The sequence below is a fragment of the Orbicella faveolata genome, unplaced genomic scaffold (assembly GCF_042242905.1).
Source record: "Orbicella faveolata isolate gen_17 unplaced genomic scaffold, um_ofav_v1 contig_36, whole genome shotgun sequence".
Classification (NCBI taxonomy): Eukaryota; Metazoa; Cnidaria; class Anthozoa; order Scleractinia; family Merulinidae; genus Orbicella; species Orbicella faveolata.
Window position 1 is genome coordinate 13,494,922 of NW_028301565.1, and position 27,579 is coordinate 13,522,500.

General features: G+C 38.4%; 2 protein-coding genes and 1 pseudogene across 5 annotated transcripts in view; 1 reads left to right on the forward strand and 2 right to left on the reverse strand.

Annotated features, from left to right (window-relative positions):
• Nucleotides 1-361: 361 nt before the first annotated feature.
• On the forward strand, nt 362-21,396 carry LOC110064105 (uncharacterized). Of its 2 annotated transcripts, none has more exons than XM_020771105.2 (8): nt 362-790; nt 4,990-5,065; nt 6,142-6,232; nt 14,679-14,743; nt 15,689-16,389; nt 17,567-17,647; nt 18,451-18,484; nt 19,016-21,396. In XM_020771105.2, exons 1-7 carry the CDS (start codon nt 416-418, stop codon nt 18,472-18,474), a joined length of 1,413 nt encoding a protein of 470 aa, XP_020626764.2. In that variant the 5' UTR covers nt 362-415; the 3' UTR covers nt 18,475-18,484; nt 19,016-21,396. The 2 variants fall into 2 exon arrangements, with proteins under 2 accessions (XP_020626764.2, XP_020626766.2); XM_020771107.2 differs by lacking the exon at nt 362-790 and adding an exon at nt 2,139-2,530.
• On the reverse strand, nt 7,981-9,502 carry LOC149102337 (uncharacterized; annotated as a pseudogene).
• A 1,336-nt stretch (nt 21,397-22,732) lies between the features above and the next one.
• Nucleotides 22,733-27,579, reverse strand: part of LOC110064292 (uncharacterized) — a 13,657-nt gene continuing 8,810 nt past the window's right edge. For 2 of the 3 annotated variants that reach the window (XM_020771329.2, XM_020771330.2), the window contains exon 2: nt 22,733-24,951. In XM_020771329.2, the coding sequence (XP_020626988.2) occupies nt 23,125-24,939 (1,815 nt within the window). In that variant the 5' untranslated portion in view covers nt 24,940-24,951 and the 3' untranslated portion in view covers nt 22,733-23,124. Of the gene's footprint in view, nt 24,952-26,093; nt 26,897-27,579 lie in introns of those variants that run through there. The other variant, XM_089274500.1, reaches the window with a different exon arrangement.

Genomic DNA, 27,579 nt, shown 5'->3' on the forward strand with positions numbered 1-27,579 from the left:
TTGAACTAGTAGTATCAGAAACAAATTATTAATTCACCTATCGTGAAAATCATGCGTTACTAGTTTTGCTAATTTTGAGACGAGAATGATTATGCGCGGTAACAAGTGGGCATGAATTGGACTGAACTAGCTACTAGTACTCTATGTAGGTTCTTAATTAACATCCAAAAAGGAGCAGTCACGCTAAAAAGGCAGTCTCTACATCAGGCAACGACGGAAGCTCTTTCGCGGGCAGTTTTGAATCGGAGACAAACGTCACGAACTCTAAAAACCATCAAGACTGATTTAATCCAGTATCAATATTTAAATTCAAGGCCATAACCATGGTTATGGACACTTCTTTCATAGCATTCGACACGCGTTCAGCATTTGAGATCGCAGGCCGATCGTAGATTATTAGTTGTTCTTCGCAGAAATGGCAGCGAGAGATAAGTCAGCCATGAAAGTTTCGCTTTCCCGTTCTCGATTCCCGACTTTTCTCTTCATCATACTTCTTTTTATCGTCGTTGTTCTTCTATACTACTACTGGAGTCTATCTTCTTCAAATCAAGTTCTTCTTAGAGAATTGAAAATTTTAGAAAGCGGAAAGTTAGAGACCGAAAGAAAGCGCAGTGCGTTGGAGAGTCAGATCTTCGAAATAGAGAATGAAAGGCGTTTGGCAGAGGAAGATTTAGAGAAAGAAAGATCGAGGCGAGTGGAGAATGAAAAAACGGCTATGGAAGTGTCTTCTGAACTGCATGGACAGCTTCAAATAACAACAGAGCAGCTTTATACTGCAGAGGAAAACGAGGTTGGTTTCAACATGGAGATGTAAAATAATGCTTGTTTCTTTAATTTATAACATACTCGGCCTTACACGGCTCAGGCTGTACATTGCAAATACATCCAGTTTGGCTACTGTACTAGTGTAACTTTATTTTTGCAAGGTTTTAATTTCATTATTAATTTCGCGTGTCGTTCTAAAGATTCACGAAAACAAAGGTAAATGTTACCAAGTGATTCATTCATTTTCCCGCAAAAGTTAACCGGCCCATCGAAAAGAAATCCTGTTGGAGTGGCCACCAGACCGGGCAAGATGGGGCTACAGTGAAACCTCCACATAATAAAAGGCCAAAGGACTGGCAAAATATGTTCGTTATAACGAGGTTTCGTTTTATGTAGGTTCTTTTCCATATATTTTGCCATTACTGTTTTTTTCTATTACTGGGTCGAGGAAAATCGTTCGTTATACCGAGGACTTCATTATATAGTCTCCTTGTTAAATCGCGGTCCACTGTATCCTGCCCGCTCGGGATGACCCGCTGTTTCCCGCATGAAAATGGTGCCCCCTAAATCCTTTATTGACCAGCCAACCTTGTTCAGTCAAGATGGCCGGATATTGGCCTCGTTCTTTTTTTTTTTTTTTTTTTGCTCCTTCATAAACCTTAACTGTGTCTCGGTCTATAAGGGGAAGCAAAAAAAATTATCGGCCAGTCCCACGGCAATCATTCCTCATGATTGGTCTACAGCCCATATCAGGAACCATAATCGGGCCATATAAAACATAGAAAAAGCGTGTTTCATTGTTTTTCGCCACATTACCTCTATCATGAAGCAAATAACGAAGCCTAAACAGTGTATTACACTGTGATAAAACACTCCGGACATTTGATAAAATATAGAAACACTCGGCTGCGGCTCGTGTTTTCTACATTTCCCTCGTGTTCTCAAATGCCCGTCGCGTTTTATCAGTGTAATGCACGGCCTAGACTTCTTTATTTGTTGAATAAAACGCTTTTATTTCAGTAGCACTGTTTAATACACACACACATGTGATCCCTACAAATGAAAAATTCAGCGCAGCTGTACCTGTTGTCCTTGAAACGAGGCTAACTTTGTCTGAGAGTGCGTTTCCTTTTCAAGGTGATAAGTTTCTGCTCATTCTTGACCCAAGCCGAGACTGTTTTGCAAAATTAATAGCTTGGGCGTTCCCCTTTGTATGGCTGTGTTTATTGCAAACAGTTTACAGATGTTTTCAGCCTTCTTAGACGTTGTCGCTGCGTTCGAACCACATATAATAACAATTCTCTTTAGGGAATTTTATGATTTTCTCTTGGAAAAATAAACAATTGTTGTGTTGACCCCCCGCAGAGAAACACGTCTTACAGTTTCGCAAAGATCTCTGGGATTGTTTCAGTCGCAAGGGTTCAAAATGGCTTCCAATGGAATAGTATTCAGGCCAGGCAGAGGCCCATCTTTCATCCTCGTAGGGCTTGTAGTCATTGTCATTATACTGTTTTACAGTTATTGGGGTGTTTCTTCCAAGAACAATAAGTTACTCAGAGATGTTAGTGTTCTGCAAGACCGGCTACGTGTTTTAGCAGCTCGCAAGCTCACCGCAGACAAAAAGGGTTCTGCTTTGGTGAGCCAAATCACTCAAATGCAAGACGAAAAAGAGAAAATGATAAATTCAAAGGACTCCAAGATAACTCAGATGACCCAAACCTTGCGAAGCAAAGAGGCTGAGTTAAGAAAATTTCGAGACCAAGAGGTTGGTAAAGGTTTCCTAGCTTACGCATAAATTTGAATACAATAAGCTTATAATTAGGCTGCAGTTTAGTTTTCTTGTAATTTTTCACTTTTAGTCTTTGTGGTTGGTATTTAAGCTTATACAGGTAATATGCTGTTAACTTGCGATGAAGAACGTTAATTTCTTATTGCGAAAGTGTTGTGTGGTCACGAGAAAAGCAAGGCGCATTTCGAATTCGTACAACCTGCGAGACTTCTCCTTGAAACCTACGCCTGTAGCATAGCAACTTATTCTTGCTGTTTGACACGTTAAGATTATGTTAATTTTTTACACCTTAAACGGAGCCCATTAAATAGTGTTTAGCGTACAGTTTGTTTCATTTTATCCTTGCTAGTTCTAAATAGAAACCATTGACAGATTTTCAAATTTGTCTAAATGTTTATTGTTTTAAGGTCTCTTCAGTGAGCCTACAGTATCCTAAAATTATTCAAAGTAATGAGCTTTTCCTGCATTGTTCAATAGAGATGTACTGATAAATACAGAGACCATGGTGCCACAGGAAAAAATATTTTGTCTAAAAGATTTCAGTCGACAAGGTTTTCTGTAGTCCTTGAGTGTTTTAACCATGTTATCAGCAATTAAGGTTCAAAGTCAGGATTTTGTATACCAATAAAGTGTTTAGTTTTTTCAAGACCTAATAGCCTGGGCTAAGATTTGTGGATGCTGTTAATATTAGTTACACAAGTATAAAGTGCATGACAAACTGCAGGAATATCGCTTAGGGCCTGCTACAAGCTTATTTCACCTGCTGAAAGAGAACATAAATACAGCTGGAATTTCAGACGAAAACAAAGACTTGGGTGCACTTAGGAACTTCTAATGCCAGAAAAGCCAGCTGGGCTTGTTAATGAGCTGGTTTGAAAGTGTTTTCTTAGCTATATTCCTGAAACTGTAAGAAGAAACAAGAACATGTTTCAATCTATGAATTGAGTTAACCACTTGTAATGAGTCTTTTTAAGTGCCAGACCATCGTGTACTCTGTGTGCCACACCATTTTCACTGTACTGAAAGTGGGTGTCAAGTAAAAGGTCATAAGTGTCTCTTCAGTGCAGTTAATTTTGCTGAGGTTGATACAATTTGATATGCATATGAAGTCACAGCAATGGGAAATTAGCAGTCTCTCCAAAAACCTCCTACGAATCTCACGTGCGATAAAAGCTGTTTCCAGTGTGCCAGGAGTTTGACTAAATCTGTTAATTTTGGCGTACTCACTATGTACTCAGTACACCTGAGGGACAAAAATCATGATGTACTGAGTATATCAAAGACGCACTCAAGGGGTTAAACTAACACGTTGTTTCAAGGGTGATTGCAAAATTTGTGTCTTTTCCCTTCAAAAAATGTGCAGCCATTGAAAACATGATGAAACATTTACAGCAATAACAGGTATCTAGTCTTGTAGGTGGGAATCAAATCTATAGCCATGTTCCTTAATTGTTAAAAAACCCTGCCAAGACATATAGAACTATTTTCTAAATCTAGACAAACAGTCACATTTTCCTACTTTACAAAAAATCTGCCCTTGCATATGTTTATGTTGTGTATACCGTCGCTTGCATCTAAGCGTGAACATGTGATGTCAAAAGATGACCTAATTGGGTGCCAATCCTCTGTAGGAAAAAAGATGGTGACTGGTACATTTACTCATAGTTCTTAGCACACGAAAACCTTAACAACGTTCATAAAAGTGTACAGGAGAGTTACAAAATCTTCAAACCTAGGCTACTTAATGTCCTTAATACAGTGACAAATATTGTAAAAATTTGGCTTTCTTTGTGCCTTTCAGGCTGTGTTAGGTTCGCAAGGCATTGTGGTAAAATGTACAGCTGACATCTTTTTACCTACGGTGGATTGTGGCATGATTGGTCATCAAACATTTGAAGTTTAGCAGACCGTAATGCAAACTTTTTGTGCTAAAAGTTCAGCACACGAAATGGCAGAAAGATTGGACATTCAAGACTTCTTCAGAGAAAGGGACCCTAACTTGTGCCAATATGCCTGCCTTTCACAAAAGTGGTTTTACTTCTAGTATAATAGTATTTGTTGATGGTGAACATTTTGAGTTTTCAAATTGACAAGTTTTGAGTGAACATTTTTGCGTTACGGTCTGATAAACTTCAAGTGTTTGATGACCAATCATGTCACGTTTGACACCCAGTTACATGTAGAGCATGTTTTGGCATCATGTGTTCACGCTTAGATGCAAGCGACAGTATAATTGTTTTTAAACATTATAAGTTATTTTTTTTAATTTGACCATGTACATTGTACATGTACAGTTCACAGCAAGATTTTGAGATGCTACAGCTGTATCAAGTTCCTTGAGCTTTACATTAGAATTAGATTTTGTTTTTGTTTTTGTTTTTGTTTTTTTTGTTTTTTTTGGCTTCCTGAATGACCTTTGTTTTTTCCATTCACAGAAACAATACCAGGCAGAATTAGAAAAGTTGAAAAAAGGAGTGAACAGCTCATCTCTTGATCTCCAAAAATTGAAAGGTAAGCTTATAGTAAAGTGCTCTGTTTCTACAGTTTGACTCCCAAACTTTGTTAGGGTCTGAACTCACATAATAATAACATATATTATACATCTACATTTACATCTACATCCCTTACCTATACAGGGGACAAGAATTAACATGTAATGCAGCAGTTAGGCCTGATGGTACCTATCTGACCTTTTAGTTTCATTTATTTATTGTTGAACTGCACTATCCTGAATGTGGTTATCTTGCATTTCCTGCTATCTCCAACTCAAATCCTTTTCTCTTGGATGTGCTTTTTAAGACATATATAAATGTGCTATCAGCTATCTTAAACTATTTATCATTTCCCAGTAGAATGTGAGATTTCAACATTAGACTGTATTATACTGTAAAAGCATTCCTATGTTTGTTTTAAGGGCTTTGGGAATTGTAAACTGGACCCAGTTGTTCAATAAAATTAATGGGTTGTTTTTCACTGGAAAAATCACTATCGGGAGGTTAAAGGTTGAATTACCAGTATGACTTATCCAGTGGATGGTGTTGTTCATTCTTTGAAACAACTGGGGCCTGTCTTTTACTGTTTTTCAAACAATTGGTTTGCCTCCTCTAAGGATTTTGGGTAACTTTTGAACATTACCGTATTGATTATACCTTTGATCGGCTTTGTGGCATAATTGTACACTCTTCTTAGATGCATTCAATGAGAGTTAAAAAGTAGCTACAATGCAACTGCTAGTCAGCATGTCCACTGGTGGGAACATGGCAATCCAGTTGTTTGTTTCCTAGATTGTCAACATTTGGTTTTTGGCTACTACATTCTTTTCAAACCTTATTTTCTTTTACCTTTGTTCATACATACAGTACCAGCACTTACCCTCCATATAAGCTACATGTAAACAAGACAACATAAACACAACACAACCTTTGCATAATTATTATATTTGTAAATATTCCATTTGCCACTGGAGTTAAAACTCCTGACTTGTTTTTCCCAGCTCTGTGCATACGCATTGCTCACGGCTGGTGCATGAATATGTACTGTGAAGTTGAAAAACTAAGTCAAAGTTTTTGAATATTTCTTGTTAACAGGAAGAGCTGATGAGCTGTTAAAAAAGTACAAGGAAACAAAGGAAAGCCATTCTTCACTCTTGCAAAAGGTTGCAGAGTTGACATCTGAGAGGTGAGGCTTGGGCTAAGAACTTTCATTTAACCCAAATTATGCCCAGACCAGATACATGTACAGCTGTAGCTGATTTCATATGCTAATGAAATGAGCTATATTGGTAAATGGCCCTACAAAGGATACATTATGATTTTTAAGCAATTTAGTCTTGCATAGGATAGTTCATGGATCAGTGGTACATGTATAAAGAATTAGGTGTAGACTAGGAATTAACTCTTGGTAATGAAAGAACCCCTTAATTAATCATTATCATAATTCCATACAAACTAACTGCAATTTAATAATAGAGTTTCTGGAAAAAGCGTACAGGGCCGTAGTCAGGCAAAAATTCTTACTGAAGCAAAATTAGAAAAGAAACACTTTTTTAATCTAAATTTATTTAATAAATTAAAGAAAGAAAATTCAAATTATTACCTCTATTATACCAAGGAAAGTGACTTGGTTTGCCTGTTACCAGTTTCTGCCCTGGGGTGTCAGGAATAGGGAAAATATTTCTGTTGTGTACACAGTGTAGTCTAGTCTAGGGTGCAAACTGCAGCTGATCATGGTCTGAGTTAGATATACCTGGCGCAAATTTGGACACTGAATTGTCCGTAGACGTTTTCGTAGCATTGTACGTCTGTACGCTTTAGTTTTACTAGTATTAATATTGACTATATATGCAAGTTTCAAAAGTTAACAGTCTCATGTAAGGCCGTAGAGTCGTAGAGTCGTAGAGTGGTAGATCCTTATAGCTTTATATTGCTTATTAGAGATATAGAGCGAAAATGTAATATTTTATTTATCTAAGCTACATGTATAATTACAACAACTGTTCATTTATTGTTTTTCGAAATGCAGAGTTATATTGCCCATTTTTCTTTCGAGTACTTAATTAGATGCAAGTTATATCATTTTCCACAATATTTTACTGTTATATATCTGTAATTTATAACCTCTACGGATCTACTTGGTACAGCCGTAGAGTCGTACAAACAGGTAATGTATTTGTTTTGTTTTTACTGCTACATTTATCCCATTGTTCTTGTAGGTACAGCCAAAGCATTTATGTTCCATGTATAAAGGTGTACCCACTTTTACGCATTTACCTCGCTACGCCTCTACGGCTGTACTGCTCTACGCCTGTGAGGCTCTACGTAGAGTTTGAATGAACCTTCCCTCAAAAGTTTACTTACACTGTAAAACTCCCCTCAAACAAGTTTATTAATTGCAGGGACAGACCTTGGGTCCAAATTCTATCAAATCTTTTTTTTTTTTTTCCCCATAGGCGATATTTCCATAACATCCTTTATTTTCTATTCAGTTTGAGGGACGCTTGTTCACCTCATTATTGTGGTACCATACATTATGCTACAGTGGAAATTCATCCCTTGATTTCAGAGTTACATTATTGCTTTATTTAGCTGCCGTTACGTGCAGAAAATCTTTATAGATAAGACGCTTATGCCTAAAACTGTTCATTTTTTTTAGCATTTCCTTGTTTGTTACCATTTTCCATTTTCCATTTTCCATATTGGCTACACGTACAAGTAATGCCCTCATATCTAAAGGGTTTACCGTTACACACAGGTTGTTTGCTTGCTTTTTTTTCCTTTTCTTTTCTTTTTTTGTTTTTTGTTTTTGCCTTTGGGCGAGTATGCACTCTTTTTTCTCTCTTTTTTTTGGCTGTTGTTGTTAAAAGTGTGACAGGCCTGACATGACTCCTGTGGGTTTCGTGATGTTGTATATACTGGTTAGTTTGACCTTTATAGTTTTGCTCTAGCGAGTATATCTTTTAGAGAACTGCCTCTTATGTGAGAGATAATGGGTGGTTCCCGAAAAATCTCTTGAAGCAGGGGTTGTTTCTCAATGATATGCCATTTGCTCATTAAAATCTTTTTGAGATTTTGCACTAATAGGTTGTGTTTTCTGATGAAAGGCAATATGATTTTTCGCACCTTCTGTTTTTCCCGTAGCGCATATTTTCTCTCTAAGAATTTGACTTCTGCGAGGGTCTGTTCAACTATGTTGTTTGGATAGCCTCTGTCGTATAATTGCAACTTGAAATTATTAATGCTTTCTTCAATAAGCGCTTTGAAGAGTTAGTTCTAAGAAGTCTGAGGGCTTCCCCTTTGATGAAGCCCATCGCCACACCGGGGGCATGACAAGAAGAGAAATACGTGTACTGAAAGGTTTCAGTAGGTTTGAAATGTGTACGAATGTCTAGGATTGACTCCTCATAGAATCTTTCACCTTTAAATACTGTAGTGTCTAGGAAGTTTGTAGCTTTCTCTGATATATTAGCCATGAATTTAATGGTAGTGTGATGCCTGTTGGCTTCTAAGATAAAGAGATCAATCTCTTCTTTTGTTGTATCCCACAAAGAAAATATACCATTGATGTATCTTTTCCACTCGAGTGGTTTCGTTTTGCTCTTGTTGATGATTTCAGTTTCAACTGTGGGCATAAAGATATTGGCAAAAGCAACTGCCATTTTAGTGCCCATGGCAGTGCCGTGAGTCTGAAGGTAGTCTCTTCCACAAAATTGGAAGGAGTTCTCCTGAAGTATAAGTCTAAGCATTTTCCTTAGCGCATTGGTTGGTATCGGAGTTTCTCCTTGATAGAATGTTGCGTATGCTTTGCATACAGTTTCGATACCCTCTTCTTGAGGGATGTTGGTGTACAGGCTGGTAACATCTAGTGATACCATAATTATTGTGTTGTGTGGGACTTTAGTCTTTTCTACGAAATTAATGAAGTCTTTTGTATCCATCAGATACGATTTTTGTGATTTTGCTATTGGCTGGAGGATGTAGTCTACAAATGATGATATTCGTTCTGTTGGACCATCACAACCTGATATTATAGGTCCTCCTACAGGTGTAGGTTTGTGAATCTTTGTAAGTTTGTAAAACACTGGTATGCGTGGTGGGTCTGGCGTTTGACATAGCCATTTCTTTGTCATATCATCAATGTAGTTATGGCGGTGGAACTCGTTGATGAGGTCTTGAACTTATCGTATTTGTTCATTATGACTGTTGTTGATCCTTTGTCTGCCTTTTTAATGTTTATTTCAGAATTTGTTTTAAGCTCTCTGATGACTTTATGTTCTTTGTGTGGCAGGTTGTGTTTTGGCTTTGATAATTTAATTTCTGCAAGCTCTGTTTTGACTCCCTCTAGGTAATTTTCTAGAGCGACTGATGGTTGTACTGGTGGTTCCCAGTGTGATTTAACGTAGAAGGGATGTGGCTCTTTTTCTTGGCCATGAAAAAAGTATTTTAGGCACATTTGCCTTTCAAATTTATTAAAGTCTTGTAGGATTTGTCGCTTAATGCGAGTTTCTCCCATGGTTGGTGTAGGAATGAATTTTAAACCCTTTGATATTAGACTTATCTGGTCAGTTGACATTTTGTAATCTGAGAGATTTTTTAATGTATTTCTGGTTGTTGTTTGCGGATTTTTTTATTTTATTTCTCTTCGTTATTGAGTTATTTTTTTGTAAAAAAAATACCTCTTAGTCGGCGCGTCCGGTATGTTATGGACGGGTCAATGGGTGAGTGAGTGAGTGAATGAGTGAGTGAGTGAGTGAGTGAGAGATGTATGTATGTCACACCAATCAGATTGGATCTACTATGAAAAGCCAATCAAATTTCTTGTTGTAAAGGTAAATCGTACGTGAGAAACACAAGGTATGTATAAACACAAGGACTTTGGTAACTGAAAAATAAAGAGTGACGTGTATGTTGCCGGTTTGTGATTTTTAGTCCGGTTTGGAGGGGAGTGTGACAGTTACATACGTACATTGGGTTGTTTTAGAGTGCATAATTTTCAGTGTAATGGTGGCTAGTTGTGAACGAGATGAGTCTTGAGTTTTGAAGCAGTTCATGAGTAGTAGGCAAATGGCACGAGATATTTTTACTTTTAATTACAAAGGGTAACTTGATACTTTTGTTTTTCACAAGGAGTTAATTCAATTAGAGGTCACGAATCGTCGATTCTAGTTCTTAGGACATGTTTTAGAGGAGACGAGGCTATTTAGATTTGAAGCAGTTCTAACATTTACAATAGTAAGTGCAGGTAACGATTGTTTTGTTCTTATTGCATGCAAATATAACGAGATATTTTTATTTTTTAGTTACAATGGGTAATTTGACACTCTTGTTTTTCACAAGGTAGTAAATTCAATTAGAGCTGACGAATCGTCACCACTTGTTCCCACGAGATGTTTACTATTTTTAGTTACAAATGGTAACTCGACACTTTTGTTTTTCATATGGGAGTAAATTCAATTAGAGCTTACAAGTTATCGGCTATTGTTCCCAGGTTAAACAAAAAAAAAAAAGCTTTCATTTCTAGAGTGCTTTTACGTCTCTGCAGTAGCAGTTTAATATTTTTATTTGATGGGCATTTTATGACATTCTTTTCAGTCCGATATTTTTAAAGGTAAAGAGTATGAAAACTGTTCAAACGTTCTTTGAAGACTGTGTGGCACCAAGTTAAAGTGCAATTTAATTAAATCAGACTTTCAACGTGTCAGAGAGGTTTTTTTCTCTTTCTTTCAATTTTCGGTGAAGTAGTGTTGTTGCGTTGTGTTGTGTAAAAAGGGTAAACTTACGACTCATATAAAATGCGAAAAGTTCTCTTAACTTGAGTATTTTTGAGCAAAAATTCCTCTTGGGGGCTGGAAGGGCTCCCGAGGGGGTACTCCCAGAAAAATTGGTTGGGGGTGTGCGGCCCGCTTCCCAAAACCTTTACCCTATTTATGACCAAAATCTGCGATATTCCTTACCCTATTTATGACCTGACCAAAAATTCGAAACCCTATTTACAACCTGACCCTCAAATCAAAACCCTGTTTCAGACCTGCGTTATAATTAGCTCCCTAGTTCAAACCAATGTTAAATTACCGTAAACATATAAATTTGTGAAGGGCTTTTGTTGATTTTCTTTTCGATAATGATGAAAAAGTGGCTTCTTCTTAAAGCATACCCATATCAAGGCTAGAGTGCAAAAACCGTACCCTATTTATGACCAAAATGGCCAAAATCAGCTAAAATCGATACCCTATTTATGACCAAAACGGCTGAAAAACCATACCCTTCGGGGCCGCACAGACCTATATAGCCCATATAAGGGATTCCCCCCCCCCCCCCCCGGCGGATGGGCTAAGTGATCGGAGAGTGAGGGAGTTATGCATGTACGCGTGTCAGACCAATCACAGTGTAGGTTGTACCAAAGAACGATTAAAATTGCCTGGAGACGTGTCAGATTACTGTAGTTTGTTCAGTCAAACATTTTATGGCTTACTATTTAGTTATCTTACCATTACCGATGTAACATCTTATGTACATCATAAACTCCCAGTTTCTTTCTTGCTGTACATCGCAACCAAAAAAACTTGTCAAATCAACCAAATGTTTACTGTAAACAGTTCCATGAATGCGCCTATCTCCGAGACTTATAGTTCACAAAAAATAACTCTTGCACGCCTTGCGTGCCTATGTTTTTTCTTCTGTCATGATGTTTCTTGTTTTTAACTTTGCACTTTTGTGTTTCCCTGCCCTTTGCCGTTTCGTCAGAGACAAAACAGGGATAAGGTTTATCTTCTTTATTCTGGTTTTCTTCAAACTTTTTCATCAATACATCAAATTTCTCGATTCTCTGCATCAGCATGTTGCTAATGTAATCACATTCTCACTACGTGCCTTAGGCTTATTGTCTCTGGCCGGAAGTGGCCGGTTTTTGATAAGTTTCTCATTACCAGTTTTCCTTGCCTTGGCCAGGTTCATTTTCTGCTCTGTTTTTCTTAGTTTGTTCTTGTTGCGTTCTATTTTCCTGTAATGGAAACATGTTAATGCACCAATCAGCTTTTGTTCAGCGTCCTTTCTGATGTGGTTTATGTCCTGCTTGAAGTCTTCGTCCGGCACGATGTTTGCTCAAACATTGTATCATAATGATTTTGGACATGTTTTCTTTTCAGTGTGCACCTTTAGCTTCTGGTTGGAATCTTCAGATTTTTCGATTTTCTTCTTCAAGGCTATGGTGCTGTTGTCATATCTGGTTCTTTTGCTGGTGACTTTAGAGCTGTACGTCTCTGAGGGGCGTTTGTGGGTTGGCGGTCGTTGGCCACTCTCCAGCTCATCTTCACTGTACAACAGCTCTTCCTCGTTTACGGCGTAAATTCGTTTGCGAGTGCTAGCGACGATGAATTGCTCTAACATGTGCATGATACGTAAGTTGCAATTTCAAAACATAAAAATAATTGCTTAGAGTGGGGACAGGAGAATTGCGTGTGTAAACGGGGTTTGAAACAAGAGGAGGAGTATAGGTGGGAAGATGAAATTTTTTAACAATTGATATACTAGAAAAAAATTTCTATAATGCTCTCTCGCTTTCCATTTTATATTGTGTGGAATCAGCAATAGACACCTGCAATAACAGAATCTCTTTTTAAGATTAAGAACTAATGTATTCGAAAATATCAAGCAAAAAGTACCGATTTGCGTAACAAGATTGTTATAGCAAGACTTGGAAGGTGAGACTTTATCCCCTTCCAATACAATCGTTGGGAAATTATAAAGCTAAATACGTTACAAGTTTCCGTCTATTTTAAACGTAGACTTTTAAAAAGCGAATGCTCTGAGAAAAAGTGGTGAACCATGCATAAGGGCCTTTTGGCTAAAAACTACCCTGGCGACTTTTAAAACTTTGATAGCAATCGAGGTGATGGGAGTTCAGGAACAGTAATGGTGTAATACAGAGCCGGAATGGGTAATAGGCGATCGGAAGATTATAATTTGAAAACATTGAAATTTTTGGGAAAGAGACATGATTTCAAAATGTAGAGAAAATGGAAGGACAAGGAGTTTGACTGCGCAATATATACAATAAGGCCAAAAAGATGTTGTAAGTAACAGCCTGCAAACCAAGTAGCTTACATATCAAAAAAACACAGATCTGAAAACAGTATATTGCTACAGATGATTAATGAAAATTACAGGGCAAGGGTTTCGCTATTGGTATATAAATACGTGCGGAAAGAAAAAAAGTGACCAAAACTCAAAGTAAAGAACCAAAAAAAAGAAAATAATAAGGTTAGAAGACGTAGCATACAAAACTACAAGCGCATAGTTTAGAGTACAACAGTAGAGGCATAGAGGCATAGAAACGTAGATGCGTACAAGCGTAGAAACATAGAGGCGTAGAAACATAGAGGCATAGAAACGTAGAAACGTCAAGGCATAGAGCCGTAGAAGGGTATAAAATTTTAATAAAAAGTAGATTAGTGTAAAGAAGTAATTTAAAAGAAAAATGTAGACACAATAGCAGTAAGGATATATTATAGTAGGAAGAATAAGGGAAGAAAAATTTAAGTTTTGACTAAATATATATTAGGAAAAGCAAATTAACCAAAAAGTATAAATAAATTGAACTGTAAATTTCAAAGGATGGATCAGATAAATCTCAAAATGGGATTAAATCATCTGAAAAATAGCAGCACATTATGCGGCAGCATTACGAGGAAAAAATCATACAAGAAAGTGAGAAAGTTGTCGAGAACCCGTTTGGATGTGTCATTTTGTACATTGTGGAATAAATTGGCAATAATAATACATTGGTTGCCAAGGCAACGCAAACGCGCATTAGGAAAAAAAACAAGGGAAAATTAAAAATAGGCCAAGAACGTGCTGCAAAAGGCCGGCGAAAAAAGAAGGCTAGGGGTGAGCCATAGGCGTATAGGCATAGAACTCTACAAAAACTTCTACGCCAAATAGTGTATCCAAATCTGGCCAACACTTGGAGTTAGAACTCCTCCTTCCACAACCTTGTTCCAAAGGCATATCTGCTTGTGGTTGTTGAGTCAACTAGGAAATTTTCTCTCTCATTTATCTAAAAACAAAATACTGTAGAACTTTATTTAAGTGTCAGGGGGATTTGAAGACTGTTGTGGTAATTAAGGGCACTCTAAATAAATAAACAAACATTGTAAATTTAACATAAACTATTAATTAAGAGTCACGATAATTGGTGGGAGACTGACCAGTTGGCTATTTACACAATGAAGTTGAACTCAGGACTTCCAAGAAGAAATCGGGTGGACAATTTGAATCTGGGACCTCCAGATTTCAGATCAAGTACCCTAAACTACTTGGCCACCCTGCCTACCTAATTTTTTTCTAAATTTTCAGAAGTAGCATTGAAAAGAATGCATGACAGAACATTTACAGTACTTTCCAGTTAAAGCTGAAACACTGCATAAAGATCTTATTTACATGTAAATGACACTCAATTATTGGATGTTATATTGAGGAGCTTTTAAAGCCTTCATAACATGGCAACCTTTTAGAATTTATTACATGCTTGTTGAACATACACGTAGGATGCAAATTAACTGTTTAATGTATATGTATGGATTAATTTCTGGGAGACTATTAACACTTGCAGTAACATATTTTTTTACCAGAGATGTTTGCCAGAAAGAATTAGTAAAGGTTCAGATGGAACTGGATCAACAAAAGAAAACTCAAGGTATACAGTTCGAAGGTGGCCTTTCTTATAACTCTGAGTAAAATGGCAAACACATTTTCTTCCTCTAATTACTTTTGTTTGCTACTGTCAACCATCATAAGTGACATTTGTACTGTTCAAACCTAATAAACAGTCAACAGTCAGGGAGTGAATACTTAAGGACGTTCGCGCTAATTGTTTTTGCGCATCGTTACTGAAATTCACACACCACATCATGCATCTAGTGCACACTAAGTAATAAAGTGAACAGTGATAGGGCAGATGGCCATTGCTATAGCTTTGCCTGGATTTTAATGATCTTGGACATTCGGTGACTCTTGATGGATTGTTTTCTCTACCGATTTTCTACATTTAGCGGAAAAAATGAAGAAAATCTATCGATTAGAAGTTTGAATTTTTTACAAAATGCACCATCAAATTCTGTTCTTTTTAGCTCTTTGTTTATCTGTGCGGCAGTTCCAAATGCCTCTTGAAGAGTTAAGTTTGTGAAAACATTGGCAACATTTGGACCCACTGCTACAAAATATAATTAAGATCATTTGCCTCCATTGACTCACCTTCCATACTTGTAACTATAAACCCCTGTAGACCATCCTGAATTATGTGCGCCAATTTTTTGAAATCAGGGTAGTTTTCCACACGCTTTATCTCTGAAACGAAGTTGGTGACCCCCATTTTTTTTTTTTTTTTGCATTTCTTAAACAAGTAACTCATTATCTGCCCACAGAAAAAATTGTAAAAAAATCTTATCTATGGACTGGAAAATTTTCGCGCAAACGTCCTTAAGGAGCAGGGCTGTCAGTAAGTTTTAAGTCACCTGTAGCCTTGATCTTTGGGGAGGCGCGGTGGCCTCATGGTTAGTGCGCTCGTCTCCGGATCGAGCGGTCCGAGTAAAAATATCTACGTTTGTGCATGCAGCTACTTCTGACATTGATTTTCTTTCAGATGTTAAGGTAGTACCATCAGATAAGAATGTCTTGGACAAAGCCGATGATGAGAAAAAAGCAACTGATGAGGGTTCTGACAAAGATACCAAGGAATCTGAGAAAGGTGATGACAAGAAAGATGACAAGGAATCTGAAAAAGATGATGAAAATAATGATGAAAATGCTGAGACACCCAAAGAAGAAAAAGAAAAGGAATCAGTTGAAGTGAAGAGTCCTATGCCAAGTAGAGCAAGTGCAAACCAGAAGAATGCAAGTGTTTCACCTAATGTCACTGGAAACATCAAGCCAGATGGAAAGGAGTCTCAAATTAAAGAAACTGACAAGCGTAATCAAGGTAATCCTGATACCTCAGAGGAAGTGGAAAAAGAGACTGGAAAAGATGAAGGAAATACTGAACAGCCAAATGAAGAGGAGAGCCCAGAGGAAGATAAAGACATGGACAGCCAGCCAGTGACAGCCAAGGACAAGAAGATTACGGAAGGTGAAAACAAGGATGAAGTGAATGAGGAAGATGAAGAGGAAGAAGAGGAGTCTGATGATGATTCGTATAAGACAGGGAGGATGGAGCGAAGTATGAGTTTAGCTGCTGATATGCGACGTCGTATGCAGCCACTCCATGAAGACAGCCCTGAAACGATGACTAGAAATGCACAGCCCGCAGGCAATATGGAAGAAATCAGGAAACTTAAAAAAAGTCCAGTAGGTGCTTGAATTGTGATATCAGTTAAAGTGATGATAGAATATCAAATGCCATAAATCCTCGAATTAGTGCCTGGGGTGCTTTTTTCAAATTTAGAAGGAGATGCGGGGCGCTTATTCGAGGGAGACACTTAATTGAGGGGGATGCTGATTAATTTTTCCCAAATCGTGGTCAGATATGATCGGGTTTTTGTAATATATGTGTATGTGTCAGTCCCTCATCATTCTGAACAATCCAAACCCTACTTCAAGCCTTCGCCTTTTACCAATCTAAGATATTTCCTTAAGTTTGAGTATTAGTATTTTGACTTTGTTTGCCTGTGTTCTCATTGAGTATTTTGACTTTGTTTGCCTACGCTTTCATTAATTCGAAGAAAAAACCAGATGAAGCATTCTCGCTCAACTGTCTCTCAACTGTCCTTCAACTGATTGTTTTTAACCAGGCAACAGGATCCTTTGTTTTCCTTCACTGTGCATTGTGAGAACTTTGTACTAGACAATCACAAGTAAAACATGTTTTAGCACCCAAGTTTCTGTTGCTATGTTATAAAAGAATTGGTTCATGCTTTTGGTGGGTGTGTTTTGAATTATGGATGCACTTGGAAAGCTTGCACAGCATTCAAGCCAGATTTGCTCTTGGCTGCACCTCAAACAACTCTTACACTTCTCTCATGCTTTCTAAATGTCCCGCATGCATCCATAACTTGATATATGCATGCTAAGCATAAGCGAATTCTTTAATTAGCAATGTGATAAAATAGCTTCTGCATGATGTACCTCAAATAAGACATGCTGTTTTAACCTTCTGATCGGTTCCATTAATTTCAGTTATCAACCATTCCCAGGTTCTACCTAGATTTAAGCTGATATGGAAAATCCGTAGGGCAAGTGTTGCTTAACTTCAATTTTTTTGGTGTACATAAAAAGTACAAATGGTTGAAAACAACAGGTTTGGTAAGCTATCTACCAAAACAGGCAAGACTTGCTATAATTCTGCTTTTTTGGGTCAGAATAATTGAAGAGTGGAACAAGCTCCCTAGAAAAATAACAAAAGCAAATGATTTTAACAATAATTATTTTAGAAGTAAACTGAGAAGGCTTTTTTATATAAGTTGACGTCTTTTAGCTTTGAATTGTATTTTTAATCATATTTTACAATGACTCTTCTGCTTTGCAGATGGATCCTCAAGGATTGATCCCCGGGAGAATCAATATGCTTGACATTCCTAAGAATTCTGAGGAAATGAGAAGAGGCAAGGTGAGACACATGAACATGATTTAATTCCTGTTCTAAATTATGCCTGTTCTGAGTTATTTACTCCTTTTTGACTGGTTTAAACATTTTTCATTTTCCCTGAGAACTTTACCCTTCTGCACACATGAATACATGTAAGGGTGTGTTCCTTTGGGGTGATCTGGATCAGGATCAGTGATCCAAGATCACTCAGATCATTGTACATCAAAAGAACTGATGAATCCCCTCAGTCACAGATTCATTGGCTCTTTTAGTGCACCATAATCCAAATGATCTCAGATCACTGATCCTGATCCAGATCACCCCAAAGGAATGCATCCTAAGTGGAGAAGGGATGAGTTGTGTAGGGGTGGTGGTAGGCAATTTTCTGAGCAAGAATTGTTTCCCTTTAATTCACTGTACAAGACAATACAAGACAATACATTATTTCATGACAATCACAATCAAAAACAATACCTCAAAGGTTATTGCCATCAAGGACATTCCTTGAAATCAGTTCAGTTGTTGTTGTTGTTGTTGTTGTTTTTTTTTTTTTCATCCCTCCTCCTATTGTTTAGAGACTTTTGAGGCCATTGCCTCAATATGTTTTGATATGACTGGAATGGTCTGGACAATCCAGTTGTTATACAGGAAGCAATCTTTTTTTAAAACCAAGTGGTAATGAGTCTGTGTTTTTTGTTGGATACAGCATATTATATGACTCTTTTATCCAATAACTATTTGTTTTCCTTGTGATTCCATTCACCCATTAAAATAAATAGCTGTATTCAGTGGCTTTATTCGTACTGAATCTTATTATTTTTCAGGAGGCTGACAATCAGGATCAGTGATTGAATGGAAGTAAGCTGAAGATTAGGCATTTAAATTCTGATTAATTTCATTCAGCATAACTTTTAAAGTTGCCTGTGAATTTACCTTTCCTGTGAATGGTCTCCCCTTCAGACAGGCTTTTAGCCAAATGGGCATCCAAGCATCCTGTGGATGGCCACTTTTTAAAGAAAATTGTTTTATTTTTCATATGTTGACTTGCAAATTGTTTATTTGAGCAGGTCCTATAGCGCATTTTGGACACACACGTTTCAAATTCTGGCTAGAAGCCTGCTTTGAGACCATGATTTGAGCACCCACTCACAGTAGGTTAGGAATATTCAATGATAATGTGGTATTTGTGTGTGGCTATAAGTGTACTCTGTGTGTTGTGAATCTGCTGAAAATGTTCACCTACATGTGAACAGTACCATACATGTACAAACTTGCCATTACAACTCATGGAATGCTAATAATAGTCGGCAGCCTTGACTTTAAAGGTAGCATTTATATTTACACCATACTCAGTGGCTGATGTATTTAACTATTTCATTTCCTCCACAGGGTCATGAGGAAGCGGTTTTAATTGGAATTGGAGGAGTAATTTTTTGGTGTTGAATAATTATGCATAAAATAGAAAGCAATTTTTATGTACGTGCATTCATTCAACTTCATGAAAACAAGTCAGCAAATCTCGAAAATTAGTTAGGAAATAATAGGCAGGAAAATGAAATGCTCATACTCGATGTGTTAGTAAAACAGGCATTACATTCTGACGTGCAAATTGCTTCAATGGGGGTTGTAGAAATAATTTATATCCTTTGTGTGTTTCCATGCCACTTGGTGTATTTATCTCCAGTTGTGTTGCTACATGTTATTAGATAGATCAAGAAACATTGTAACTGTGTTTTGAATGTAATTTTTTTTATATATGTAGAGGTGTTGCTGTAGGCTACAAAACACAAAACCACCTTAGTTGTTATGTTAGTGGCCATAAGCTGCACATGTTTATGTATAGCTATTATTAACAGTGTTCAAAGCAATCATACTCTACGATAATCCACATACCATCGATTGACTTAAAGTGGTTTACAAATATGTGGTCATTTGTTTGATGTGGTCAATGTAGGAACAGCTTAACAAGAACGGTAGTATTGATACATCAAAATAGAAGTGCTGGAAGAATGCTGGAAACTATTATCAGCCACCTTAATGTGTAGTGTCAACCTTACAATCTAGAGTTCAATCATTAATGTTTAGTCATTGTTATCGACATGTTCTGTAGATGGGCAGGATACATAATACTTAACCTTCGCAGAACTAAGACATGTATTGGTGGTTGTTACTGGCAGAGTTAGATACTGGCAATTCGTCAGGGCGATTTGACAGAAGTTTTTTGGACAGCACTTTATCCCATACACCACTGTAGGGAGAGAATTAGTTCATGTGCACTCCATGTTGCTCAATGATGGCATGTAAACTAGGAGTAGATGTAAATGGCAACTGTACCATCCTCCTTACACTGTTAACAATCTCTGCTGTTGTGACAGAATCGTTTCTCAACCATTTAAAAGGAAGAAAACCGCAAAATCAGATGAACATTTTTAAATTGTACTCTTGTGATGCATAAAAAGTAGATTGTTTTCTTGGTATTCGCCCCTCGTTTGGAAGTCTTTTTGTTATGAAATATCTGTTCTTTAGTCAGTTGGTGGATGGTCGTCTGTATAAGATGCCTTCACCAGGTACAGTTGTTTTGAACGGGTACTATTTGTAGGTAAAACGAACTTGTAGAATTGAATGTAGGTGCTCATTTGATAACATTTGTATTATATGTAGCAAAGTTAGGTATGTCTTTCTCCTAAGTCCACACCTAAACTTGGCTCTTGTACCCATTGTTTTCACGCCAGGTCTAGATTTTTTGTAGTTTGTAAATTTTCACTTGAGTGCCAGCTCTCTAGCGTTGAACATTGAAGGGTCTTACATGTAGTTAGAGTTGTTAAAATAGATCCGGAGGCATGTATACTATACCGTAGGCCAGGCCTGGAAAAATCGGACATCACGTAGTACGGTCGGTATAACTCGGGGTTATGGCCACTATGTTAGCTCTATAAAATTGAGCTCTTTTAAACGTCGCTTGTTTAATATTGTGAAACGTTAAGGGAGACTGTTGGTAGTTACGAGGGAAATCAACTACTAATTGTAGAGTATCTGCGTGTGACGCCCTTTTTCCTGTCGATCGACTTTTAGGGCAATCGTTGTCTGAAGCGTGGTCATGCCTCGGAATTGCAGTTTATTGAAATGAAGGTTTTACGATTACCAAATAAGGCCTGAATTGATTAATTTTACCTCACCCACAAGTGCTCTGGCTCGCAGTATTCTCACACTGGTGTTTTCTCATTTACAGCAAAATGGTCCGCACTGCAAACAGCGATCAAACGCCGCGCTGCACGGCTGCACGGCTGCGCGCTGTCAAAAGTCTCACGTTTGCGATATCTTTCACTTTCAATTCATTCCAAATTATACTACTTGCCACCGTAAACGTTGCTTTTGACGAGGAATAGGCTCAGAAAATTTAACTAATTGTTGCTTACCACCTTTATCTCCTAGTTTGTTGGTTTGGCAATGTATGCCGTATAACAAGCGTCATGTTCAAACTGCTTCAAAGCCGTGTAAAACTGAAAAGAATTGAAACCGGTCGAAGGTGGTGTGAAATATTTGCGTTTGACTGCTGTGTCCGCAATTAAATCGGGACTGCCCTCGGTCTAAACAATGTAGCTGTTTTGAAGGAATTTATTCAAAACTCAATTTTGCATTCGCAACCGATATAGGAGTTTGTAGATGTAGTTCATTACAACTGAGAAACAGTTGCCTTGTTGTCTGCTATTTATTCTTGTTTTTGTATTTTAAGGGTAAATATTCTCAAATAAATTTTGAATTAATATTCATCTGATGTCAATTTCAATAGCGGCTACTTGTTTCTTCTGGGGTCAAATGGTTGCTTATAGTTTTTGTGTCGCGCATGGACTTTGACGCTTGTGACAAGATTGCAAAAAGTCTACGACACGAATCAGCCGGTTGTTCCGTGTTAATCAAACGTATATAACTTGCTTACAACTGTCGTGTACGACATGAAAAATGTCACCTCAGCCGTCACATGCAATAAAGTTGTACCGTCTGAATCGGCCCTGAGACCCTCCTGAATGGGATTTCTCGAGATAAAATTAAAACAGCTTCTTTATAGTGTTGACATATTTAGCACTGTGATACTTATTGCTGGCACTTATTTTGAGCAAACTTTTTGTTTAGAATTCAAATTGGTGGGAAACTGACTCTTCCGTTATATTCAACGTCGGCTCGATCTACGTTCCTTTTCGGACATCTCCGGACATCTCCGTGCCTTCGGGGAAGGATCGGAGCGCGGCCTTCTCTCCCGAACAATTGCTGTCAATCGAGCCTATATCCAACGAAGAGTTCTTTTGCTTTCATTCTGAGGTTTATTCCTTAATTTCAGCCCGAATTTCAAACCTATAGTAATATTTGGGATCAGACCTCGACCCAGCTGTGTGAAGAGTAGACAAGTGTTGCTCCCAGCTGAGCCAATCCCGTGAGAAAGCTTCTTAAGGTCAGCTTCTGTAACGGGTGTTTACAAACAAACCTGCCGGGTATATATATTGGGGCTCGTTTGTGAACCGAGTGGCAAACTGGTCGGCCTTTTAAGGTCATTCCACTGAAATAGAACCTGCACTGAGATTTTTGTGAAATTTTGCCTATTGATTGTTTATATTATAGGAACTAAAATTTTGAAATAAAAATCAAGGGTCCCCACGTTCGTTTAGGAGCAAAAGCACCTTGTTTATACCCATATAAACTTATAATGGCATCATGATTGTAATCACAATTGCTTGCTAAATTCACGTTTCCGACGATTGCTTTTTGTTCTACACTGAGAATTGGTCCATATTTATTTTACACAGAGAAATTTATTACTCAATTCAAAACAACAGAAAAAAATGATAGGTCACCATACTCGTTTGCGAGGTCCAGCTGTAAACAAAAAGCGGATTAAAATACTCTAAATTGTTGTTGAGCATGGGCTGTTCTGAGAATTTGGTTTCTAAAGATAAAAGAACGACCAATCGCACCAGAATCAGGTTTCAAGCTTCCCCACCGTTTTTGAAGTCCTAATTTCAGTAAATAATTGAAAACAAAGTCATTCACATTCTACGTGATTAAATGGAAAAAAATGTTCATTGAATTAAACCAGGGTTAACGCAACCTGTACATCATCATATTTGCCTATTTTATTAAGCAACGTAGACAGCTTCACACAGCACTCCACCGATGGCTAAAATTCACACATTTTCAAAACAAATAAAAAAAGCATATTTACATGTAAGAACTCACTAATTGAAAACTAATGAAACGATCGTTGAATAACAAATCCTGTAATAAAACATTCAGCTTCTTCAATAATCAGAATGTATCAATTAAAATGCACACAATGATAAAAAGATCGACTTGGGGATCCTGTCGACAAAGAAGCAGAAAACCTCAGTTTTCCCTCTTAAGTAAAGTATAATTAAAATATATTATTCCGTCATTGAACAGCTATTGGCACTGGCCTGGCAAGCACTCACTAATCAGTAATGTTAACTCATTTTGGTCAATTTGTTTTAATGATACACAAAGTTCTTCCTGGCGTGGTGGTACTGGGGATCCTCAAAGTTTCTGGCCATTATTTCCAGTTCATTTGAGCGACACTCTTCTATCTTCCACAACACTTCCTTGCTTGCTTTTCTGTTCTTTTCTCGAACAAAGTGCTTCTGTAAACTTGGACGGACAAGGTATGAAGCCTGCTCTTTAATCCAGCCTTCAAACTCTTCTGCGCTCTCTCCCACGCAGCCGTCCAGGAAACCAATTTCAGCGGCTTCTGAGGCCAGAATAGGTTCAGCATTGGACAACAACTCGCTCGCCTTTTCCTGGCCAACACGCTTCGGAAGGAAGTAGGTGTGGTACTCCGAACCGTAAAGCTTCATTAGCTTGTAGTGAGGATTCAGCACCACTCCTTCGCGTGCAAAGGCAAAGTCACTGGCTAGAGCCATCATGGCTCCACCAGCGCCAGCATTCCCACGTAAGGCCGAGAACGTGATCTTTTTGCTGGTGAAAATGCAACGTACGACATCGTTGATGGCATTGATGTTCTTCCACGATTCTTGTGCTGGGTCTTGTGCTGCTTCGATGACATTTAAGTGGATGCCATTACTGAACATGTCATTGCCGCCCATGAGGACCATCACTTTGCAAAAGTCATCTTCTTCCACCTTACGCAGAACGGAGATCAGACGCTGACACTGGCTGGTACTCATGGCTCCGTTGTAAAAATCAAAGTGTACGAAGCAGACGCCGTCTGGAGTCATGCTTGTCCAGATGTCCTGACTTGTGTTGGGGTGGAAGCCATGCGGGACTGACAGAGTGGGGTCTGCTAAGGTTGGTGCATTGGTTTTTATCCACATGGTGGCGGGAAGTTTCAGCTTATCTCTCTTCAAATGTGACACCCAAATGGCTCCCCTGCCGCACTTGACTAGGACAGATCCGTGACGTTGGCCCAATATTTCACCAGGTTTCCCAGACAGAAATTTGGTTCTTCCTTTCTCCAGGTGTGCTCCAAAGACACGAAACGCCTTGGTCCATCCCCAGTCTTCAGCACCCTCTTTAGTTCGAAAGTAGCCGGTGGTTCCTGGCGCTGAATCAGACATGCGAATCTGACAAGCTACTTCGTCTGCTGGCATTTCCCAGTTGATAGTGCGGTCAGTCTTGGTCATGTTTGGTCGGCAAGTTCCTCTCACATGTGGATTGTTGTAATCAAGAGGTCTGGGTGCTGTTCCGTCTAAGAGATTGTCAATGGCTTCTAACACTGCCTTCACAGCTGTTTGTGTCACTTCGTTCACGTACAAGCTCGACTTGGTCAGAGTGTTGATGTCTTGTCGCCTAACAGGAAAGTTCTTAGAGCTCCAAATGTCTCCTGAGTCCATTTCCAATGCCGCTTCAAGAACGCTCACTCCCCACTCGTCTTCTTTATCATACAAGGCCCAGTCTATGGAACTCATACCACGGTCGCCCTCGATTCCAGGATGGACGATCCAACAAGGGATGTTGGAATTGGAAAATATTTCTTGTGGAATTCTTTTGGTGAGAAATGGACAAAGGATGAGATCAGGTTGTGCATCTGAAGCCAAACTAATCATCTGTTGTGGATCGTCGATTTCGTGCACAGTGATAGTGTGTTGCCTCTTCTTTAACTCCAGAGCCATTCTCTGGCTGAGGCTGTTATGCTTGTTTGCGAAAAAGAGGATGTTGAGCTTCTTTTCCAGCTCTGGGCGCGTTAAGACGGGAACTGGTTTCAACTGTAACTGGGATTCAAATCGTCTCGAAATACGAGAGAGAAATCGTGGCTTGAGGAAGCTTTTCAGCATCGTTATTCTGGACATCTTTCCTGTCAACTAAAGAAAAAGTTTCATTTAGTCTCTATAGTCAGCAAAACAGTTTGGTTTTCAACACCCGGGAAAACAGTGGTTTTGTTGCTGGTGACCACTCGCCTTCTCAAAATAGCACCCGCCAGAGGTCAAAATAAACATGTTCAAATTCCTTAGCCGTGAGCATGTGTCAAGATGTCTAGGGGTTTGATTCATCAAAGTAATCATAATCCCTTGCCAGTGTGTTCGCGGTATGTTACTGGTGTGCATTACAGTATAGATCAGGCCACAAACATGCAATTTTTGTAACAAAGCACCATGGTGCCAAATTATAACCTACAGTGTTACGTAATGTTACATGTATTTCATGTTATCTTATGGTTCTGTCTCTCAAACAAAAACCTATGACTATGTAATGCGAAGACATCAGCAGCTTAACTGTCAGGAAAAAGAACGCAGAAAGGAGAAAATGTCGCCGACAATTGTAGAAAGTCTCCTACCACTTCAGAATGCAGCAGAGGCACAACCTTCATTTTGTGAACATTCGGAATACCACATGTGCAACTCAGACTTTCCAGAACACACTTTTTCGACACAAAATCAAGTCAAGTGATAGCCAAAATCTGAATTCTGGGTATTTGTGAGGAAGCTCTCCCAAAACCGACTGCGGTCAACTGTCGGCCAACAGGTTACGAACAGGTTACCGACAAGCTACCGATAGGCTACCAAGAGGTTACCGACAACAGTTTTCTGTTGAATAGACTGGAATAGAGCAAAAATCCGCTCAACAAAACTTACGACTCTTACAATATACATCTCGGGTGCAGTGCAGAGAATGATAGAATTTGACTGAGGAAGAATAATTAATTAGATAAGATAGATAGGTCAGTACTTGGCCACGCGGTCAATTAGATTTTCAGATTTTTTTTTCTTCACAAAAGCAATACTTCGTAGAGGTTATTTCTTATGGAGCCCGGATTGAAAAGTTGATTCTCGTTCTGCAATCAGTACTCAATGAGAGAAGTGTACTTACCTTATAGTGTACTTACCCCATCGACCGATAGCCTGGAACAGGCTATCGGTCAATGGGGACGACCAAAAAAGCAACCCGAATCGAAATGTTTATTTCTAGTTCCGAATTATTCACGAAAAATAAGGAGTGTACTTACCCCAACCATGCAAAGAAGAGATCAAGCCAGTAACGCCGAACTAGTAGATCAAGTGAACTGGCGAAGTCCTTCTGTAAGTCGAGAGTATATGCAGCTAGCATTCCTAGCTGGCAGGGCGACAAAGCGTGTATGCGACACGTGACGAGGGCAACAGTTAGTGGGTGCACGTGTCGTGTCGCGTGAAACGCAACTCAAAGACACGTGATGTGTGACTGAATTTATGAAACAAAAAACATCATATATCATTTATGGAGAGGAAAACAGTGAAACTAAAATTCGATCGCTAAAAACGTTTTGAAACGGCCCCAAAATGTCACTAAAACACAATTAGGACACAGAAGAGTCGAAGTAGGTCATTCTTATTGAATTTCTTTTCCACATTTCGAACTATTATAAACGATCGTTACTTAGCTCTTATTAACCGAACTGGAGGTCTGTATGGGAGAATCTTGACCGAGGTCGTGAGTACAGACCGAACGCAGTGAGGTCTGTACACACGACCGAGGTCAAGATTCTCCCATACAGACCGACTTAGTTCGGTTAATAAGATGTTTATTATATGGCAAAGAAGAAAACTTTAATTCGTTTAATGTAACTGGTTTGCCGACAGTTGCTTGCGAACGGCGATGAGCTTAACTTGGACCTGCCGAAATTTGCTCGTTCTCTTTACTTGTTTGTTTTGTCATCAGGCTTTTTGGCAGTGCCATAAATGATTGAGAAGAAAATAAAAGAAAATGGTGAACATTTTTGTAAAACCAGTAATTCTCATTGTGGTTCTTAAAATCTACCAAACAACTACAACTACAAATTCAAATAGAAAGATACAAAGAAAAAATACACAATTGAAAATTCATCAAAAATTTCTACTAATATAAAAGTTGTCAATTCTAGAATTCCGATCTTGTATCTCTTGTATATTAGATTTCTAAACTTACAAAGGGGAATTAGGCCCCTCGTGGTAGTGTCTTGATTGTTCCATAGTCTAGTGCCACTTGCAAAAAATGAACGTTTGTCGGTCTTTTTCTTTATATCAACGCTTGGAAGTTTAACTTTCTAAAAAGTAGGTCTTAACTCAAACAAACTATGTTACATAGTCTCCACGAAATGTTGGGATTGCTCGAAGCAAGTTGCAATTAGCTGCAATTTGCTCGAGCAAGGCAGTTCTGGATTACGTTCCCCCAAGTTCCTGGTTTCATTCTCCACTTTGAAAAAAGTTTATATTACAGTCAAACGTTCTGCCACTGAAGTTCCTGTCTTGAAAGATAATTTATTGGTAAGGAATACAATATTGCCGTCTTAGTACAGTATAGCTTTTAGAAATCACTTTTGTTTATTAGTTTTTGTAACTCATCTGTGTGAAAAGTGGACTCAGGCATTCTTAAAAGTACCTGAAAGAGGCATTCCTAGCTAACATCGATACCATTAGACGTGAGGAGAGGAGAAGGTTGAATTGGATTGGGAATATCCTGAGGAGGAAAGGAAGAAA

Excerpts from the sequence above, each read along its gene's own strand:
- LOC110064105 (XM_020771105.2), top strand. The coding sequence starts at position 416 with ATGGCAGCGAGAGATAAGTCAGCCATGAAAGTTTCGCTTTCCCGTTCT. Across the intron at positions 14,744-15,688 it reads TCAACAAAAGAAAACTCAAG|ATGTTAAGGTAGTACCATCA; the intron begins GTATACAGTTCG and ends ATTTTCTTTCAG. Across the intron at positions 16,390-17,566 it reads GGAAACTTAAAAAAAGTCCA|ATGGATCCTCAAGGATTGAT; the intron begins GTAGGTGCTTGA and ends TCTGCTTTGCAG.